The sequence below is a fragment of the Mastigoproctus giganteus genome, chromosome 1, assembly GCF_048544385.1.
Source record: "Mastigoproctus giganteus isolate SK-2022 chromosome 1, ASM4854438v1, whole genome shotgun sequence".
In the NCBI taxonomy this organism is placed as follows: domain Eukaryota; kingdom Metazoa; phylum Arthropoda; class Arachnida; order Uropygi; family Thelyphonidae; genus Mastigoproctus; species Mastigoproctus giganteus.
The window spans coordinates 142,044,984-142,064,587 of NC_143575.1; the positions used below are offsets into that span (position 1 = coordinate 142,044,984).

At 37.7% G+C, this 19,604-nt stretch overlaps 1 protein-coding gene across 1 annotated transcript in view; it reads left to right on the forward strand.

Moving 5' to 3' along the window:
• The window catches only part of LOC150091167 (putative polypeptide N-acetylgalactosaminyltransferase 9), an 886,865-nt gene that overhangs the window by 856,946 nt on the left and 10,315 nt on the right, over positions 1-19,604 (forward strand). Inside the window, exons 12-13 of the mRNA XM_090374539.1 lie at positions 14,690-14,800; positions 18,165-18,293. Coding sequence (XP_090230665.1) covers positions 14,690-14,800; positions 18,165-18,293 — 240 coding nt within the window. The remainder of the gene's footprint in view (positions 1-14,689; positions 14,801-18,164; positions 18,294-19,604) is intronic.

The following is a 19,604-nucleotide window of genomic DNA, read 5'->3' on the forward strand; positions in this document are numbered from 1 at the left end:
TGCGAAAGTATTTTTGTTGTGCAAGATGGCAATGATCTCTTCTCAGATGGAGTCTCTCTCTGCCTTGTTTTGTTTGATATTACAAGAATACAAAGTGGATGATCTGTGCGATTTATATTTCTTTCTTTGGTTTGGACTTTAGTTCACATTATTCAGTAGGGATGAAATCCTTTATTCCTCATTCCATCCTAAAATCTCCTCCTTTATTTAAACTTTAGTTTTCCAATAAATGTGCTAATGCTGTTCAAGATAACAGCATATCATATTTGGCTTGTATCCAAATCTTCAGCTTCATTTTCTGCCTACATTGAAGCCTGAAATTATTTTTAAAAAAAATAATAATTAATTTATCAATTCAAACTATTTTGAACAGGCTAAGAATAGAAAATTTCCTTCTTGCCTAATGGTAGTCGAGCTTTCTTACCTCTGGCTGCAACTTCTGATAGTTGAGTTCTTTCATCACATTGTGTTGAAAAGATGTAGCCTCAAGAATGGGAGAGACCAGGCTAGCCGGGTGGGTAAAGTGCCTGCCTGGCAACCCAAAGGTCGCGGGTTTGAATCCCGCCTTGGGCTTGGATCAAAGTACTGCAAAAACCTTGGGAGGTGTATTATGGCCACAGAAGCTGATGCGCCAACAACTACCAAAAAAAAAAAAAAAAAAAGAATGGGAGATGAGAAGTTAAGAGTTTATAAGAAAAAACTTGAAGTGAAAGTAAGTCTTACTTTTTAACTTTCACTGAATATTTTTAATATTCTTCTAGTCTACTATAGGTGTGAGGAGGGTATACACAGTACTGTGTTTATTGGTACCATAACTGCTTTTTTAAGCAGTTATGGTACCAATAACTGCTTAAAAAAGAGTAATATCAAAATATGGCCCGATTTTTGACATTCAGGAACAGTAGAAAGCAGGTCTTGGGCATCAGGCTGCATATCACTATAATTTCTTGTAACAGCCAACAAACTGATCGAATTAGACTTTATTAAAATAATATAAAATACAATAAAAGTGTTGGGATAAAATAAAATAGTAGCTTTCGGGGCGAGGTGTCCATCAGCTAGTTAGTGTACTGAGTACATATACACTGGGTAATATAACTGGTGACTGAAAGATTACAGAACAAATGGATATTGAGGCAGGAAATACCAGAGAGGATACTATCCTTGAAATTTTTGTGGAAGAAGAAATGGATACATGAAGACCCTATTTCCCAAAGATGAACAGCCCCAGGGAACCAATGTGAGGGATCATCTAAACAGAAATGACAGACATGATCATCCAGTGGAACTGTCGAGGTTTCCGTGCAAACATTAACGATATTATAGACCTGATTACTCAATATCATCCTTTAAGTATCTCACTACAAAAAACTTATTTAAAATTACAGGACATCAGTACAATTAAAAAATATACCATATACAGAATCTGTCTAGCAATAGGCTTCGATATTACTGTTATCTCAATATATCTACCTCCTAGTCAAGAACTCTACTTGAAAGATTTTGAAGTGCCGATTGTTCAATTGCCATCTCCTTTTTTTTTTTTTTTTTTTATGAAAACCCCAAACACGAGAGGTATTAGAACCTATTGTACTTATTACCGTGCATGGGTTTGAAGTTGAGAAGACAAAAGAAGATATTTGTTGACGTTAGACTTGAACTTCTGTAGACTGCGATTTTCATAAAATACATATGAAGGAAGGTTGTTCCAGAAAACGGCAGTTGAATGAATAACTGAGGAAGATGAAAAGTTGGAGAGTAAATGGATGTTGGCTGGTGGCGTCACATATTCGGACTGTTTCGAAAGAGAGTGGGAATTATAGAAAAACAGTGCCAATGGAAGTATCTGTAGAAAAGGCATGCAGCAGAAACAGTACGTTTATGAGACAGAGAGTGGAGAGACTCTGTCAGAGTTGAGTCATTAATTAACCTGACTGTCCTCTTCTGAATGGAATCTAGAAGCCTGAGAGAGGTTTTGGGGGCACCTCCCCAGATATGGGAACAATATTCCATCATGATAGGGTGGATTTGCAATTTGTACAGAGTGACAGCTGTTTGGAAGAAAAGTAACGCAGAGAGTGAAAGAGAAAACCAAGTTTTTTAGATGCAGAGGAAGCAATATTTGTAATGTGCTTAAGCCAAGAGAGATTAGAAGTCAGAGTAATCCCCAAAAGAGATATATCATCTTGCCTAGAAATCGGAGTGTCACCAAAGATAAGTATAAGAGCAGAAGAACCCTTTTTGCGAGATATAAGACAGGATTGAGTTTTAGAAGGATTGAAATCAACTAAGTTCTTTTCCCCACTGGAGATCGGCATTTAAGGAATTGGTAGCGGATATTCAAGAAATTGAAGCTGATTTTGCAGGGTAAGGTTTCTCAAACTGAAATGCAATGTGCTATCATCAGCTATCATGAAATCATATCCATAAACTATGGATATGATTTCATGTCAATGGAAGAAGGTCATTAATATACAAGAGGAAAAGAGTAGGGGAAAGGACTGAACCTTCGGGGACATCAGCATTAGTGGAGAAGTTAGAAGACAGAGAGCAATCTACAATCATCCTCAGTCAGAGAGAAAATTGGATAACCAATTACAAAAAACAGTTAGCAAACCATAAGATGGAAGCTTGTTTAGAAGACCTTTATGCCAAACATGATCAAAAGCCTTTGAGATGTCAAGAGCAACTGCTTGTGTTTTACCGAACTTTTCCATTGAATTTGGCCATAAATGGGTAATATAAGCCAGAATATCACCAGTGGATCGACACTGGCAGAATTCATACTGGTGATCATTGATCAGATGAAAGGTTTCTAGATAGTTTAAGAGTTGGCAGTTAATTGATTTCTCCATTACTTTAGAAAGAGTAGAAGTAATTGCAATGGGAGGGATGTGTCATCCTTTTTAGGAACTTGCTGAATATGAGCAAATTTCCAAGCAGAAGGAAAAACGACTGTGGAATAAGAAAATGAAAAAAGGCGGCAAAGAACAAGAATAAGTTCAGGAGCACAGGTTTTTAGAACAAGTGGAGAAACGCTATCAGGACCCGGAGCTTTCTTAGCATCAAGATTCGTCAAAATCCTTCTGACATCCTTTTGACGGAAGATCACAGGAGGCATTAAATGGAACGTGCTGGAAATGGTGGGAGGTGTTTTACCAAAATCATTAATACATGAGTTGTAAGAAAAATGGGATGCTAGCAGGTTAGCTTTATCCTTGGCTGAAGTGACAATAGAACCATCTGGTTTTGAGAGAGGATGGGGGGAAGCATTGATGGGCAAAAGTTGTGGCCAATAGCTTTGGCAAGAGACCAGAATGCTCAGCTACCATTAGGGAAAAAAAACTAGTTTGGACTAATTAATAACTGCTTTACAATTGTTGCAAGCTCTAGTGTAGGCAGAAAATGAAACTGAAGAATTGGAAACAAGCCAATTATAATATGCAACATTCTTCTCTTGAACAGCCTTAGTACATTTATTGGAAAACCATGGTTTAGATGAAGGACGAGATTTTAAGGTGGAATGTGGCATAAAGGATTCCATTCCTACAAGAATAATTTCACTGACATGGTGAGCAAACGTTGACATCAGAAGTTTTGAAACAGTAATCCGGCCAAGGAAAAGAAATCTCGCAGGCCATCTTATTTTGTATTCTTGTAATGCCAAACAACACTAGGTTGGGAATAGCCATGAGATAAAGGCTCCATTGGAGAAGAGACACTGACCAAGTTGTGATCTAAGGTGCCTAAAGGACCACTCACTTTGACCGTGTACTTAGAAGGGTTGTTTGTGAGATAAAGATCAAGAGTGTTGGCTGTATGGTTAGGATTGTCCGGTATTCTGATAGGTCAATCAACAATCTGTGCAAGGTCATTAGTAATTGCAAAAGCCTCAGCATCTCGACCAGCTGAAGTTGTGAACATTAAAATCAAGGAACAACAAGGAAAATTACCTCACTGTTAGGAAAGTTGTACTGGAGAAAGTCAAGTTGCAAAGAGAGGAAATCAAATAGTTCCAAGTGATTAGTGGAGTTGGGAGAATGGTAGAAACAACAGATGAATTTGACAGAATGAGGTACAGAGATTTTAAGCCAGGGAATATCGGAACGGACATATGCACAAGTACCACCTTTGAGGCGAAAGGAATCATGCAGTGGTTGAATGAACTGATAACTGAGATTCTGTCAGAAATAGTACAGGGGGTTTGGCAGGCTGTAAGTGGAAATGGACATCATTGAGATTAGAATTGAGACCACATCTATTTGTGAAATGAACTAGAAAGTATTTGGGAGGTTTAGATCTTTTTGCAGATAAGTTTTCTCTATTAGTTTGACAATTCATGGTGTGGGGGGGATATGATGTATGAAGTAATGAAATTTTTGGATACGGTGTACAAATGGTAAGAATATACCCTGATCCTTGACATAACGTGGTCTCAATAATGCCCCCCCCCCCACATACACTCTACTCGGACTCCCTCCAGTCACTATCTGGCAGAGTAAAGGCAGCAAGATTATACACTAGCTGATCAGGAAGCCTCGTAGGGAGTTACCAATAGGTTTGGTGCAGTGTACTAACTAGCGGCTGGCCTATGAATACTGTTTTAGAGCTGTACCCTCAAAATGTAAGGAAGTTTCGATCTCGCCATGGTGTTCATCATAACCTCAAAAGACATCAATCGTACTGCAAGACAGAAGAGATCAGGGAGTGTTGACCGGAACTTAGCTCTGGAGACTGAACATAGATTCCACTACTTCAAGCCTCCAATAAGCAAAGTTGTGTTATTGCACTTGTTGATGAGAGTCATCCACCACCTAGTATTGACTGGTAATACGGGTTGGGGGGCATTTCTCCGTGTGGTGTGGGCGCTACACCTCAACCCCTGCTTACATTGGTTCACACCTGGGTAGTCACCCAGAGTGCACTTGCACATGGGGGTTATACCCAGGATTACTAGCAGTCCCTCCATCGTGAAGGTGCAAGCAGAAGATATCAATTCCATCAGCATTTTAGACTCTCAGGTTACAAGCACAACTTATCTGGCATATCTGAGAGAGAGAGACAAAATAAAATTCCTACTGGGTCACCCCTACAGGAAATTCTTTTTACACCGGAATGGGAACAACAACAACAACAAAGAATCAATAAACCTGTGAGCATGAGATTAAAAACCTACTCCTCAGTAGAGATCTTATCCTGTATAATATAACTCCACTGACGAAGCAATCTACACCAACATGGGTCATCAAACAGCCTACATACAACTTCTACTTCCACTTTTTGGGACAAACAAGCACTTCCACATATCAACATCTGCATGCTGCTTACAAGTCGCAATTTTACAGATGCCTCAAAAACTGAATATCATGTGGGAGCGGCAGTTTACACATCTGATATAACCACAGCCCAAAAACTCCCAACAGACTGCAGCATTTATACTGGAGAACTGCAAGCCATTACATTAGTGCTAAACCAAATCGAACAGTCAAGCTTACAAAACAGCATCATTTCTACTGACTCCAGTCCATGATGGCTATACAAAATGTTAAATCTAATAAACACCCACTGCAATAACAAATTCAATGCAGAGTATCAAAGCTCCTTGAACAAGGTCATAACATAAGATTTTGCTGAATCCCAAGTCATGCTGGAATATATGGTAACGAATAAGTAGACAAAACTGCTAAGGTAGCCAACAGCAACATTTCCGCACCCGAATCCATTCCTTCACAGATACTGACTTTTGATAGTATTTGCAATATTATCAAAAGTCAGATTACGTTCTTCTAAAAGATGTCTTATGCTCATACCTAATGGTCAGTTAGCAGTAGGGCAGTTTTGGTATAACCTGCTGTGTTTTAGATCATCGCTTCCTCTATACAGACTTCCTGTATATCATGTTTGTTTGTTTGTAGGAGCATTAGCAACTAAGGCCATATTGCTCCGGGATATGCGGTGGTCATTCTCTGACCTTTCCGCATCCTCCGTATTTGGTGGTGACGGGCTCAAACCTCGGTCTAATCAAGAAGCGTGTGCTACACACTGCTGCTTCTTTCCACCTGGCTACGGAGATGCCAACCTATATATCATGTGGGAGCAGCAGTTGACACATCTGATATCACCACAGCCAAAAAACTACCAACAGACTGCAGCATTATGAAGGTATTCATCACAGCGAAATACAGCAATGGCAAGTACTAACCAATAACAAAATCACAGGCTTGTAACACTTATACAGAACAGCAGGAGGATAACTGCATTAGAAAGTTCTGTCCTTACCTTAGAAATCTCCAATTGCCTATCACTATCAGAACTGGAATGTATCCATGCGGCAGGTAAACAAAGTACAAGCAGTACTACGTAAGAGCCTAGGAGCATGTGTAGGCCCATAATTAGTAAATTGGCTTGCACACATAGGTTTCCTAAAAACAGAGGTTGCAAAGCATGTTCTTGCACATAGGACCAGAATCTAAGAAAGGAAGGATACTATTTGTTTCAAGCTCAATAGTAAATTGAATAAAGAAAATTGAGATACTGCAAGAATCGTGTTTCTGATCCCGGAGGGACAACAGCAAAGAGATCATTGACATACCGACACCAGAGGGCAGATGGGAATAGGTAAATTCAAAAATATATAACTTTCAAATTCCCAAAGCAATGTAGTATCCCCCCATTAAAAGTTTCCTCACACAAACAACAGAAGACCTTTTTACATATTATTAAGCATTTTATCATTTCTGAGGGCGAGGTCATGGTTTCCTTTGATGTGGTCTCCCCGTTCTGTGCAACAAGCTGTGCAATGTTTGTTTCTTTGGGGATTTTATAGGCGCATCAACATCTATAGTAGGTATGTATGCTAATTCTTTACAGATCGAGGCGATTACAAAGATAGTACCAGAAAATTTGTTTTTGACTAGCTAAAGGAGGTGATATACATTGATCATTTTGAGAAAAGTAAAAATGTTTGAGACATTTGTTTTTTTTTTTGCCTAAAAGTGAAGTAAGTTTTAGAGGGTCTTCTGTTGTAGCTGGAATGAAGAGATTCTGGCATCCTATTACAAATTTTGTGCATTCCACAAGGATGTGTTGCAGTGATGACACTGAGGGGGAAATCCCTTCTCTTAAAAGATAACCATGAGTAATATTAGTGTGTCCTATTCGCAAACAAGCTAGTATTATCTATTTTTTGTCAAATAGAACTGAACCTTGAAGGCCATTACTCAAGATTTGTTTTGATATTTCGAAGCTTATTGTTAAGTTGATTTTGCCATGTTAACTGCCACTGGTACATGCATTTTTCCTGGATTATTTGTCTATAGTCTTGATGTGGGACTTTGCACCGGGCAGTAAGTCAGTTGATTTTGTGGCATTATTGGCTAATTTATTTCCAGGAATTGCCATACGTCCCGGTACCCAACAGAAGTATATGTTTCTCCCAAGTTCAGATAAGGTATATAAAGAGTTTGTTATTTCTTTTAGGACTGGGTGGGTGATGTTCATTCTGTTTTCCAGGGCTTGAAGTGCACTTAGAGAATCAGAGAAAATTATACTGTTTTCAATATTGGAGGGCTCAGTATGCTTCGGTATAACCTGAATTGCCATTAGTTTGGCGGTGGGCAGGAGCAGCAGTGTGCAGCACATGCTTCTTGATTAGACTGGGGTTCGAGCCCGTGACCGCCAAATACGGAAGAAGCGGAAAGGTCAGGGAATGACCACTGCATATCCCTGGAGCAATATGGCCTTAGTTGCTAATGCTCCTAAAAACCAAAACAACAATTAGTTCGGCAGAAAATATGCTGAACTCAAGTGGAAGTCGATAATCCAATGTGATGTTCGGAAAAACTGCAGTAATTACAATGTGTGCGTCATTCTTTAATCCATCTGTATGATACAGTTGAAGAAATTTTCTTTATGTAATAACAGATTTATCTCATTCATGAAGGTGGAGTAATACTCCAAGGAGCAAGGAGAAGTGGAGGAGTATTTGCAATATTATCAAAAGTCAGATTACGTTCTTCTAAAAGATGTCTTATGCTCATACCTAACGGTCAGTTAGCAGTAAGGCAGTTTTGGTATAACCTGCTGTGTTTTAGATCATCGCTTCCTCTATACAGACTTCCTATATATCATGTGGGAGTGGCAGTTGACACATCTGATATCACCACAGCCCAAAAACTTCCAACAGACTGCAGTATTATGAAGGTATAAATTGCCTTCAAAAAGGCGTAGATCTTTCTTGCTCATTGCATTATATAAGTTGTTATCTTCTGATAGAGAGAGAGAGAGAGAGAAGGGACTCACGAGCTTCAGCATATAGACTATGTATTTATTGGATACATTCACTGTTATGAATAGGGTCAAGCGAACAAAGGACACTAGGTCTTGCTGAGCTATACATTGATACTCCATAGTCAAATTTCGTTCTTATTAAGGCTCTGTATATCCCTAATAAGGTAGGGCGATCAGCTCCCAACTTAGTTGCTGAGAGAACCAGGATGATACTTAGTTTTTGTTTAGGATGTTCTTATCTTTTAATATGCTCTAGAAAGGTAAGTTTATGATCTAAAGTGATTCCTAAGAATCATATGCTGGGTTGAACTGCTATTGGTTGTCCGGATATGGATGAAGTTTATGTTGGTGGACAAAGTGGAAAACCATTGGTTTGTTCCCATGTCTCTCAACAGTATTCATGTTTTTCACATGAAAAGAAATACTAAATACTCAGGTCATCCACAAACAGTACTTTATCAATAGTGTGTAGAAGTTGTTCAGTAGTTATAAAGAGTGTAGCACTGAGTACAGAAGTGCTGAGGAACTCCTTGAAAAATTACTTTGGACAGTGAAGTTTTAAATTGAACCTGGAATGTACACTTGTATATTCCAGGTTCATATAATTCGTGGAGTATTCCATGGTGATATAATTTGTGGAGTATTTCATACTTGCACATGGAATCATAGGCCTTACTGATATCACACCATTACATGTTCCAATCTGCGGAATACATTCCGAATCGTGTTGTTGTTGTTATTTGGTTTTTAGGAGCATTAGCAACTAAGGCCATATTGCTCTGGGATATGCGGTGGTCATTCCCTGACCTTTCCGCATCCTCCATATTTGGTGGGAATGGGCTCGAACCCCGGTCTAATCAAGAAGTGTGTGCTACGCACTGCTGCTCCTTCCCACCTGGCTACGGAGGTGCCTACGAATCGTGCAGAATGTAGGAGATTAAATTTTCAACGTACCGTATCAGTCAACAGTTCACCATCTTTTCGAGAATTTTGAAAAGGCGATAGGTCTATAGTGAGTGGGATTTGTTGGGTCTTTACCTGGTTTAAGGAAGGCAAGAACTGTAGCATGATGTCATTGTTTAGGGAATGTATCTTCTAGGTGAACAGATCAAGAAGTGAAGCTCTTTGCAGTTCATGAATAATAATTGGTAAGTTGTATTGTTCTTTTTTTCTGAATATGCTTTGAATCTTCTGAAGTTTTATGTATAACTTTCTGTTGCTGATGTTTTGGCAATTTGGGAGGGTCAGCAATGTTCTGTCCCCTCCATTCCATAATAGGCAGAGGTGTCATCTGATTACTCTCCAAATTTTACGTGTAGGGGTTGAAGAAAAGCGGATCCAAGCAGCCTTTTTATTGCAGCATCTAATATACCTCGCCCTTGCTCTAGTATGTTTATACTGAATAAATTAGCTGCAGTTGAATTGTGGCAAAAAATATTCCATGCTTTACTTTGATCTTTTTTAGCTGCATGGCATTCATCACTCCACCAGATTTATGGGTGTATCAGTAATTTTGAAGAAGATTTTGGCATGATTTTTTTCTGCTGCGTCTAATATAGTTTTTGTGACATATTCAACCACTTCATCGGTTGGGGATTTGTGGATTATTTCTGGGTCAAGTTTAGCTAATTTTTTATAGACCTCCCAGTCTGCTTTATCAGTGTGGAATTTTAGTAATATGATAAGAGGGCTTATTTAGTAATTCAATTGTTATGGGAAAATCATCACTATGCAGTGGATCATCATCCACTTTAGAGTAGGATTCAAGGTTGCTGAACAGATAGACAAGTCTATTGCAGTATTTGTTCCAGAAGGAAGGTGAACACGTGTAGGTGACCCATCATTTTTAAGAAGGTTGTTATCATCTAAACATTGTTCAATTTGTTTTCATCTTAGAATGATGTTGTTGTTACCCGATAGTGTGTGATGACCATTTAAACCTCACAGAATGAGGAATGGTGTGGAGAGTTGAGCTATGAGGTTGTTTAGATAATTTTGTTGGAAGGTGTAAGGAGCTGATTATAATATGGATGTCAGTAACTACACGGACTGCTATTGCCTCAAAGGGAGAGTTCAGTAAGACATGTTTGGTAGGAATGTGTGGGTTTGTTAAAACAGCTGCACCACGATGTGCAGTATTTTGATCAATTCTAACTTTTCTAAAGATATTATACTGGAGCAGTTTAGGTGGGTCTTCAGATTCAGATATGTTTTTTGGAGGCAAAGACATATTGGTGTGTAGTTAGAGATAAGGTCATATAGATCTTTAATATTGGCACAGAAACCACAACAATTATTGTATTCATTATTTGTCCCTTAGACTTTCCGAGCATGTTTATGTTGATGAGGTTCTCTGTTTTTATATATATACATATTTTTTTTTTTTTTTTAAAAGAAAGGGCTTTCTGTGTCCATGTATTTTTCAACAAAAATTTGTAGGACCAGTTTTTCTTTAGCATCCATTTCCTGTTGGTGGCTAGAAATTATTTATTTTTTTTGCATCCTTGGTCCAGGGAGTGGAGGCTTTCAAGTAGTATGGAAATTGCCGTATTGACTGCCTGAGACAGTTGCACTGTACAGTGTTTTTATGCAGTTCAAGAAAGACTCTTTTAGGGGCAAACTGTTAGTTCAGTTTGTAATGTGGTTGATTGGAATTTTTTGGTATTTGGGCATATGTAGGTCTGTTTACATGAGTTGATAGTGAGATGATTTGCTTTGCTTCTTAATAGGAAACACAATTGGTTTTATATTTCTGAATAAGCTTCTCACTTTTCCAGCGATCACATGTTCTAGTGTAATCAAGGTGATTTTTTTTGCAGTTTGGTCATACTGGTTGAGGTGCAGTGCAAGTAGGAGTTCTTTGCATAAGTAGGAGTTCTCCTGGCAAGCAGTCTGGGAATGTCTGTACTTCTGATGTCAGAAACACCATAGCGGGGTTGGGATATATGGTCTGACGTTGCATAGATGATGGAGTGTGTTAAAGGTCAAGATAAGATTGCGTGTATGGGTCAGAATTCCATCTTTTCTGGTGGAGCTTCTCTTGAATTGAATAACTCCTTGTTCCTCTTGCACATCTGAGATCACTCCTTTAGAGGTGTTCAGTGATCTGTAGGTTGTCACAGCAACCGTCACTCTGAGTGTTTAGTGTTAGAGGTGTTAATGAGAATGTCTCCTGATCTCAGTCTTTTTACAGACATGGGAGATTCCATTTTCACCAGTTCAGTGGATGATTAAGCAAGTTGGAATAGGATAGGTCTCTGTCATTGCAGTTCCTGCAGTAGAACTGTCTTTCTTTTTAGATGTCTAGGGTGAGTCTGGCAGCCCAGATAAATCAGAGTTTGAATTGCTCACGATGTGCTCTTTTTGGCCCTGGCAGATTGTCTTTTTCTCCCAGGTTACCAGCCCCCACTACATGGAGGCAAGAGTGATGCCACCTAGTGACCAAGGAAGAAGAGAGGGCTAGTATTAAATAAAGGTGGCTTTCCTTTATAAGTTATAGTATTTGAATAGAGATATTTAATTCTAATACTCAAGAGTTAAATGGACTTGCAAAAATCAGGAGAAATGTTTTTACAATTAAGTGTACCAGGTAATCACTATGAAAAGGTGCTGTGGTCACTAATATTGCTTGGTAGCTGGGACCCTTGTGCAAAGTGACCAGGTGCCTCCATAGCCAGGTGGGGCAGGAGCAGCAGTGCGTAGCACACGCTTCTTGATTAGACCGGGGTTTGAACCCATGCCCACCAAATACGGAGGATGCGGAAAGGTCAGGGAATGACCACAGCATATCCCCGGAGCAATATGGCCTTAGTTGCTAATGCTCCTAAAAACCAAATAACAACAACAGCAAAGTGATGGGGATACTTCATCTAAAAGCTTCCACCTTGAAGAACAGGACCTTGCACTTTATTGATGACACTTGTACTGCCCTTAATTTGTGTTTGACTGGTAGCACGATTATGTTTAATGACTTTGTTTCACCAGATCCAAGGCACAGATATGGGTGCTGCCATCAGTTCTGTCATAGCTAATATTGCTGTGGAGGAACTTGAAGGTCGTATAATTTCAAACTTATCTGTTCCCATTGCCCTCTGTTGCTGATATGTCGTGATGTCTTTGCTGTTGTCCCTTGGGGATCAGAAACCCTACTCTTGCAGTATCTCAATTCTATTTGACCCTTTATTCAATTTACTATTGATCTGGAAACAACAATATCCTTCCTTTCTTAGATGTTCTGGTCCAACATGTGGGTACATTCTTTGCAACCTCTATTTTTAGGACACCCATGTGTGCAGGCCAATATACTAATTATGGGTCTGCATATGCTCCTAGGCACTTATGTAGTACTGCCCATGGACACATTCCAGTTCCATTAGTGATTTCAAGGTAAGAATGGAGTTTTATGATTACGCTTATCCTCCTATTGTTTTGGATAAGTGTGAGTTACAAGCCCACGATTTTGTCACCCAGTCAGATCCTCCTCGTGATAATGAATTTATATCTCCTACTATCTGGGCATGTCAGAGTGCCCTTGCTAGAGTTTTATGCCCTTACCATATACGTTGTATACAATTGCATTCCATTATTTCTAGAGTGAAAACACTAGAAATAACAGAGCGGTTCCATTTACCATATTACGTGTCCGGATTGTGGGATGTGTTATGTTGGTGAGGCTACCAGGAGGTTAAAAGTTATTGTCTCAGAGCATGAGGTGGCTCTCTGCACTGTAACTTTGAGCACTCTGCTGTTGCTGAACATTATCGGTCTAGCAACATAACTTTGATTAGGCGCCTCCGTAGCCAGGTGGGAAGGAGCAGCAGTGCGTAGCACATGCTTCTTGATCACCACCAAATACGGAGGATGCAGAAAGGTCAGGGAATGACTACCACATATCCCGGAGCAATATGGCCTTAGTTGCTAATGCGCCTAAAAAAAAACCAAATAACATAACTTTTATCCCTGTCGACTACTTGTGTGATTACCACCAGTGCTCATGGCTTGAGGCACTCCACATAGTTAACTGCAGTCATACTATGAGTGGCAATAGGAGAGTTCATATACATCCCATTATGGAGTCTGCCATTCTACGGTATGAGTGCTAGTGTATATTACACATGCGGAGTATTGCTATAAATAGATAATCTATTCCTGAACAGATTATCTATTTATAGCATTGTGCTTATGGGAAAAAAAATGTCACCTAAAACAGCCTCAGATTACCGATTTCTGCATGGGTAGGCCAGTCTAAGAGTTTGTGGAGAGTCCCAAGTGCAAGAATTAACATTGCACCACCTGATCATCCTTGTTGGAATGGAGCTTCTTTCTTGAGGTTTATTGCCCTTTTCCAATTTAGACCCAAGTGCATTGCACCCACTACACCTCCCTTAGGAACACTCCTGAAATGGAGTCAGTGTTGTATGAAGAATATAGTGGACCTTCATAAGAGTTGTTGATAAAGCATGATAACAACAGTGCTTGGAAGGTTTACACCATAGGTCAATAGAAATTGGGATGTCACAATCCAATATTCACTTCATCTTTAAGAGAACTTTGTGGCCGCCTTACAAACTGCAAATTTTTCAGGCACTGAGTACAATCAGTTCCATGAATGAGCGCTGCTCTTATACAGCAAGAAAATTCTAGTTTCAGAACAAGAAACTGTTTTTAATTGGTGGAGCTATTCAATAAAAATACAGTATTGGTCCAAAAGCAACCCTAACTGGATTAGCCTGTGTATAGTGGTATCTAGTAATACCAAATAATTGGCCCATGCTTCTTCTTCCGAAACACGGTGGTCAAAGAATATCTTGGTGTGTTTCAGAACTAAGCTTTTTCCAAGCATTCTCAGTGAGTTGGGCAAATAGTTCCAGCACAATGGCATTGTGTGCTCATTATAGCCACGCACTGATTAAGTTAACAAATATTAACAACCTTCATATTATTCTTTGGGTGTAATGATTTTTGACTGTATGGAAAGTGCATCCACTTCATTTAGGACTTAAATGATAAGATTTTACTTTACCAGTGTACATTGATGCCATTTAATCATGTCCAAATGTTTTGGGATGCCAAACTTTGGATTTCACTTGACTATTTCTCAAAATGAAACTTTATTATTATTATAATTTTAGATGATGGGAAGAGGTTTGCCATTGAATTAGTACAAGTAGAATAATTAACACTATAAACAGACTGTATTCCCATTTTTATCATAAGTGTTTTCTATTTTCATTCACTGTATGTTTGTGAGAATCTGAGGTTTGAGGTAAAGAACCTCATTTCAGTTAGTGTACAAATGTTTAATTAGAGCATTGCACCACATTAAAATACATATGACATATTTTGATCAGTACCATAATAAAATATTTATTGTATGTTTTTTATTATGCAACTGAACTAGGTTCGCAATGTAGGAATGGGATCCGGTACGTGCCTTGATAGTCCAGCTCGACGTGATGATTTACATAAACCAGTTGGTTTGTATCCCTGTCATGGGCAAGGTGGAAATCAGGTAACAAAATGCAGTGAATTTATTTACTTTTCTTAATGTTTTGAAACTTATTGATAAATCAGAAACTGTATAATTGATATTATCAACTTATAAAATGGCCTTAAGGGAAATGGTTTCCCCCCACATACCAACCTCCCTTCTAAGTGGTCGTATAGATATCTCAGATCAAAATTAGTAATGGTTTTCCCCATGGAGTCAAAATTGAAATTCACAGCCTCATGTCATTTGGAATACTATTTTAAATCTCTTGATTTTTACCAAGTTATTCTTATAAATATGTTCCCCCCTCCCCCCCCCCCCCACATACCAACCTCCCTTCTAAGTGGTCGTATAGATACCTCAGATCAAAATTAGTAATGGTTTTCCCCATGGAGTCAAAATTGAAATTCACAGCCTCGTGTCATTTGGAATACTATTTTAAATCTCTTGATTTTTACCAAGTTATTCTTATAAATATGAAATTCTTTATTATGTATTCTACCCTAAAATCTCATCTGTTATCGAAACCTTGGTTTTCCAATTAATGTGCCAACACTGCACATTACAATCAAAAGGCTTACATACAAATCTCCAGATTAATTTTCTGCCTACAGTAAAACTTACAATAATTGTAAAAAAATTATTAATCAATCCAAACTCTATTTTCAATAGGAAACTTGCTGCTTGCTAAAACGGTAGTTGTCTTCTGGTCTTTGGCTAAGCATCTGCTCAGCCACACTTCCTCTGATGGTTCTGTTTCATCATAATCTAAAGATAAAGCTAAGTTAGGATGACTAAAATTGACTTAGCATCCAATTTTTTTTTCTAACTCTTGCATCAGTAACCTTAGTAAATCATCTCCTACCGTACAAGCACACTGAAGGAATTCTGAACAATCTTGATAGCAAGAAGCCTCCAGGTCCTTATGGCATTTCTGCACATGCTCTAAAAACATGTGGTTATTTTGACACCGTTTTTGCACTCTCTTATTCAACTGGTGGTGTTTTTTTTATTCCACATGGAAATTTGCCTGTATTCAGCAGTTTTTAAAAGGGTGACAAATTCCTACCTTCGAATAATCATCCCATTGTACTTTGGTGGAGAAAACCATCAATTGTCAATCCACTAGTGATATCTTAGCTTATATTATTCATCTTTGGATAAATTTGATAGAAAAGTTCAGTGAAACTCAGGCATTTCCAAAGCTTTTGCACGTAGCCGAGTGGTCAGGAGCGCGACTGCAGAAGCACAAGCTCTTTGAGCGGACCGGGTTCAAGCTCGTGACTGCTGAATACGATTAACATTTGTATTGATTAATTTATTGTAAATTCCACTGACCTGATTGTCTTGCCAGAGTATGAACAAGAACATTTTTTTTTTTTTTTTTGCAACTGGATAACCAGCCTTCATACTTATTGCTAACTATGGATTATGGCAAATGGCTCTCAGTCTTCTAACTTCTCAACTAATGCTGGTGTTCCCCAATGTTCTGTTCTTCCCTCAATGACTGGAAAACTATGGATAGGATTTTCAATGTTAGCACACTACATTCCACTTTCCAGTTTGAAAAACCTTGCTCTGCACAAATGCTTCAATATTTTTCTGCTAATTCCTTAAATGCTAATCTCCAGGTAATTTTTCATTGGGTGAAGAAAACTTTTAAAGTTAACTATCCATCTAAAATTCAGTTCTGTTTTATACCATCTATACTTCTAGGGGAACATGGTACTGAGGGTCAAGTAGCATCAGCAATTGCCCACAGCTTTCCTATCAGTTCTCTAAAAGCCAAAAAGTGTGAGTAAGACCATTACCTTAGAATTAAGTTTTTAATTCTAAGGTAATAGTCTATATGATAACTTGAGCTAATTCGTGTTTAAAAAAAAAAGGCAATTAAGTACTAGGTGGAATACTAAGTTAAGGTGAGATGCTTATCTAAATAAATACAGGTTTACGTACTAAATTAAACCCAAATTTAATCAAGTTAATTGTAATTATCTAAATAAATACAGGTTGACATACTAAATTAAACTAACTAGTAAGTTTAAATAAGAAAGAAGAAAATAAAAACACTAAGTAGAGTCCTAAGATGATCTTATGGCAGTTGTTATATTTCAAAACCCATCATATGTATCTTATTGACTACCTAGCCATATATAGGTAAGTTCAATGTTTAAATGTAATCCTTAATGATTTTATCAAGGCTTAGATACTATACATACAATACTCTTTTGTTGTTAAGCTTGCTTTTAGTTACAGGTGTATGTTATATTTGCAGTTACATTAAGTTGATAGATTTAATTTGGTGCCAGCTTAAGCTTAGTATCTACAGTTGTTAAACTAGTAATTTATTAAGTATTAACTTCCATTTTAGTGTGGGGCATAATTTTATGTTGGGGTGTGTTACTAGTTGTGTTATAACCTTAAGTTAATTTAATTTTGAATTAATATAACTTAACTTAGCTTATTTAAGTCCTATATGTTAAGAAAAAAAAAAACAGTGCAGTCTGTTTCAGGGCAGTCATTTCTATTTGTTGGCGTTTGATGCTCATTCTGTGCCTATTTGTTTTATCTAGCAGCACCTCATGTACGTAGACAGAGAAATATCTGTATTTTTCTTTGTCTCTCAGTAATTTTTTGGAAGGGTACAGTTCTTGCAATAAGCTGATTCCATTTTCATCATAGTATGTGCTCCCACATTTCATCTTCCCTGCAGAAGCATCTTTATCCCACTTGTCCCAGGGTATTTAACTTTCTGTTAAAGGGACAGTGTCCTGTTATCATGTATGTCATTGTTAGTCCCAGAGCAAACCATGAGTATTTCTTTGGTATTAGGGTGTCCACTCCTGGGGAGAACCATTTTGCCTCTCCTTGTGACAGAACTTGGGCTTAGGCTCTTTATAAGTGTATATATCTAGAAAGTTAAGGATAGTTTACCAGCTGGTCCAAGGAAAGGAGATGAAATGGTATGTGATATTAGGATTACAATCTTGGGTGCCCATTTTTTCCCAAAGAGCTTGCCTTTATCACCGATGCTGCAGCATTAAAGATTTTTACAAGTTACAGACATGCAAAAAAAACTTATAACCAGCTAAACTCAAAGTATTTAAATGTAAATTTGGATATCTATTCATTACATCAAAAACAGGCTGAGGATAAAATTAGGACAAATACTAATTTTACTATGATTTTTATTATTAAAGTTATGTGATCCTTTTTTTTTTTTTTATGTTTAAAATTTGCATTTTCTAACTCACCAAGAATGTAACTCCCGTTTTTTTTTAGGCCTACTTTTTATGAAACAGTTGAGAACACATCATTCTAGTGTATAGAGAATGAGACATGAGTATATATATTATTCTATAGTTTCTTTAAAATTTATTTACAGTTTTGGATGCTAAGTAAAGAAGGAGAAATCCGAAGGGATGAGGCATGCTTGGATTATGCTGGAAAAGATGTTATCCTATATCCTTGTCATGGGTCAAAGGGCAACCAGCTCTGGATCTATGATCCTAATGTAAGTTATAATGATATGTTTAAACAGAAAAATTTGTTGGGATAGTTCAAAGAGCCAAGTAAATAAAGCTTTACTTTATTATTTTCTTTGTTATGTAACATCACACTGATATTTGAATTAAAGCACACCAATACTAATTTTTCATTTTTAAATCTGATGTTAACTGGGCTAAGCATTGCTGTTTAGATTTTGCATGATAATAAATTCATTATCAGGGCAGAGTAAAAAAAAAAGTATATGAAATGAGAATCACTGTTTTGGTGCTTAACTTTGGCCTTTTGTTATCAAAGATTAGTTCAACAACATTATATGCCTGCTGCTATTATTTTCACAAAATAAAGATAATAATGTTACTAATAACAACAACAGCACACACACTTTACAACATTCTACCTTGTTTATAGGAAAGAATAGCACATCAAGTGGTAATTCAAATGCTACAGGCAGTAAATTTTCAAAAACAAGACCATGGTATAACATAAAGAGTCAGTGTGTGATATAAATGTGGAGATTGTTGGTTTTAATGTCCCATGAATGGCAAATATGGACATGAGTTGACCCTTCAATTGGTGCAGCTAAATCCAGGACATGCACTGGCACACAGTGTTGGCTAAACTACATAAACTGAAAGAGTGCAGTGAAATCCACTTCATTAGAAATACAACTTCTTGGTGTTTATTTGTAAAATTATGTTATAGCATGTTATCCAAAAATTATTTATGTGAGATGTGTGGAGCAACAGAAAGATTATTTTTCCACAAGCCCTTGGAGGTCACAAATATACCAAATACTCTGCACTAAACTTTATTCCAAATAGCAAGATTTTTTGTGTGGAGGCTGCCAACAAACTAAGCCTGTAAAGAAGTAGCAGTCCAATAATCATAGGATTTGAAGAGAGGAAGTTGTTATTGCTTAGCTCCACATAGACATATGCATTGTTTTCTGCTGAGGGTAGAAAACTAATGCATATGTCTATGCACTGTTTTCTGCTGAGGGTAGATGACCCTCATATGTGTGAGTATTACTTTACCATTCTGATGGTTTTATACAGTTTAATCAAGTGACCCCATTTTATTAATGACATTTACATTTGGCCACTTTTACCCTACACACTTAGGCAAATTTTATCTGACAATGTTTTTTAGGTTTTCAGATTGGCACATTATGGCTTAAGCTGCAAAAAAAAAAAAGGATAAATGTGTAAAGACTTTGGTGCACCTTTATGAATAAGATGTTATGGCTTTCGTGTTGCAGCACCTAGGATACAAATTGGGAGAAGCATTCAAAAGAATAAACTGCATTTTTATTGCT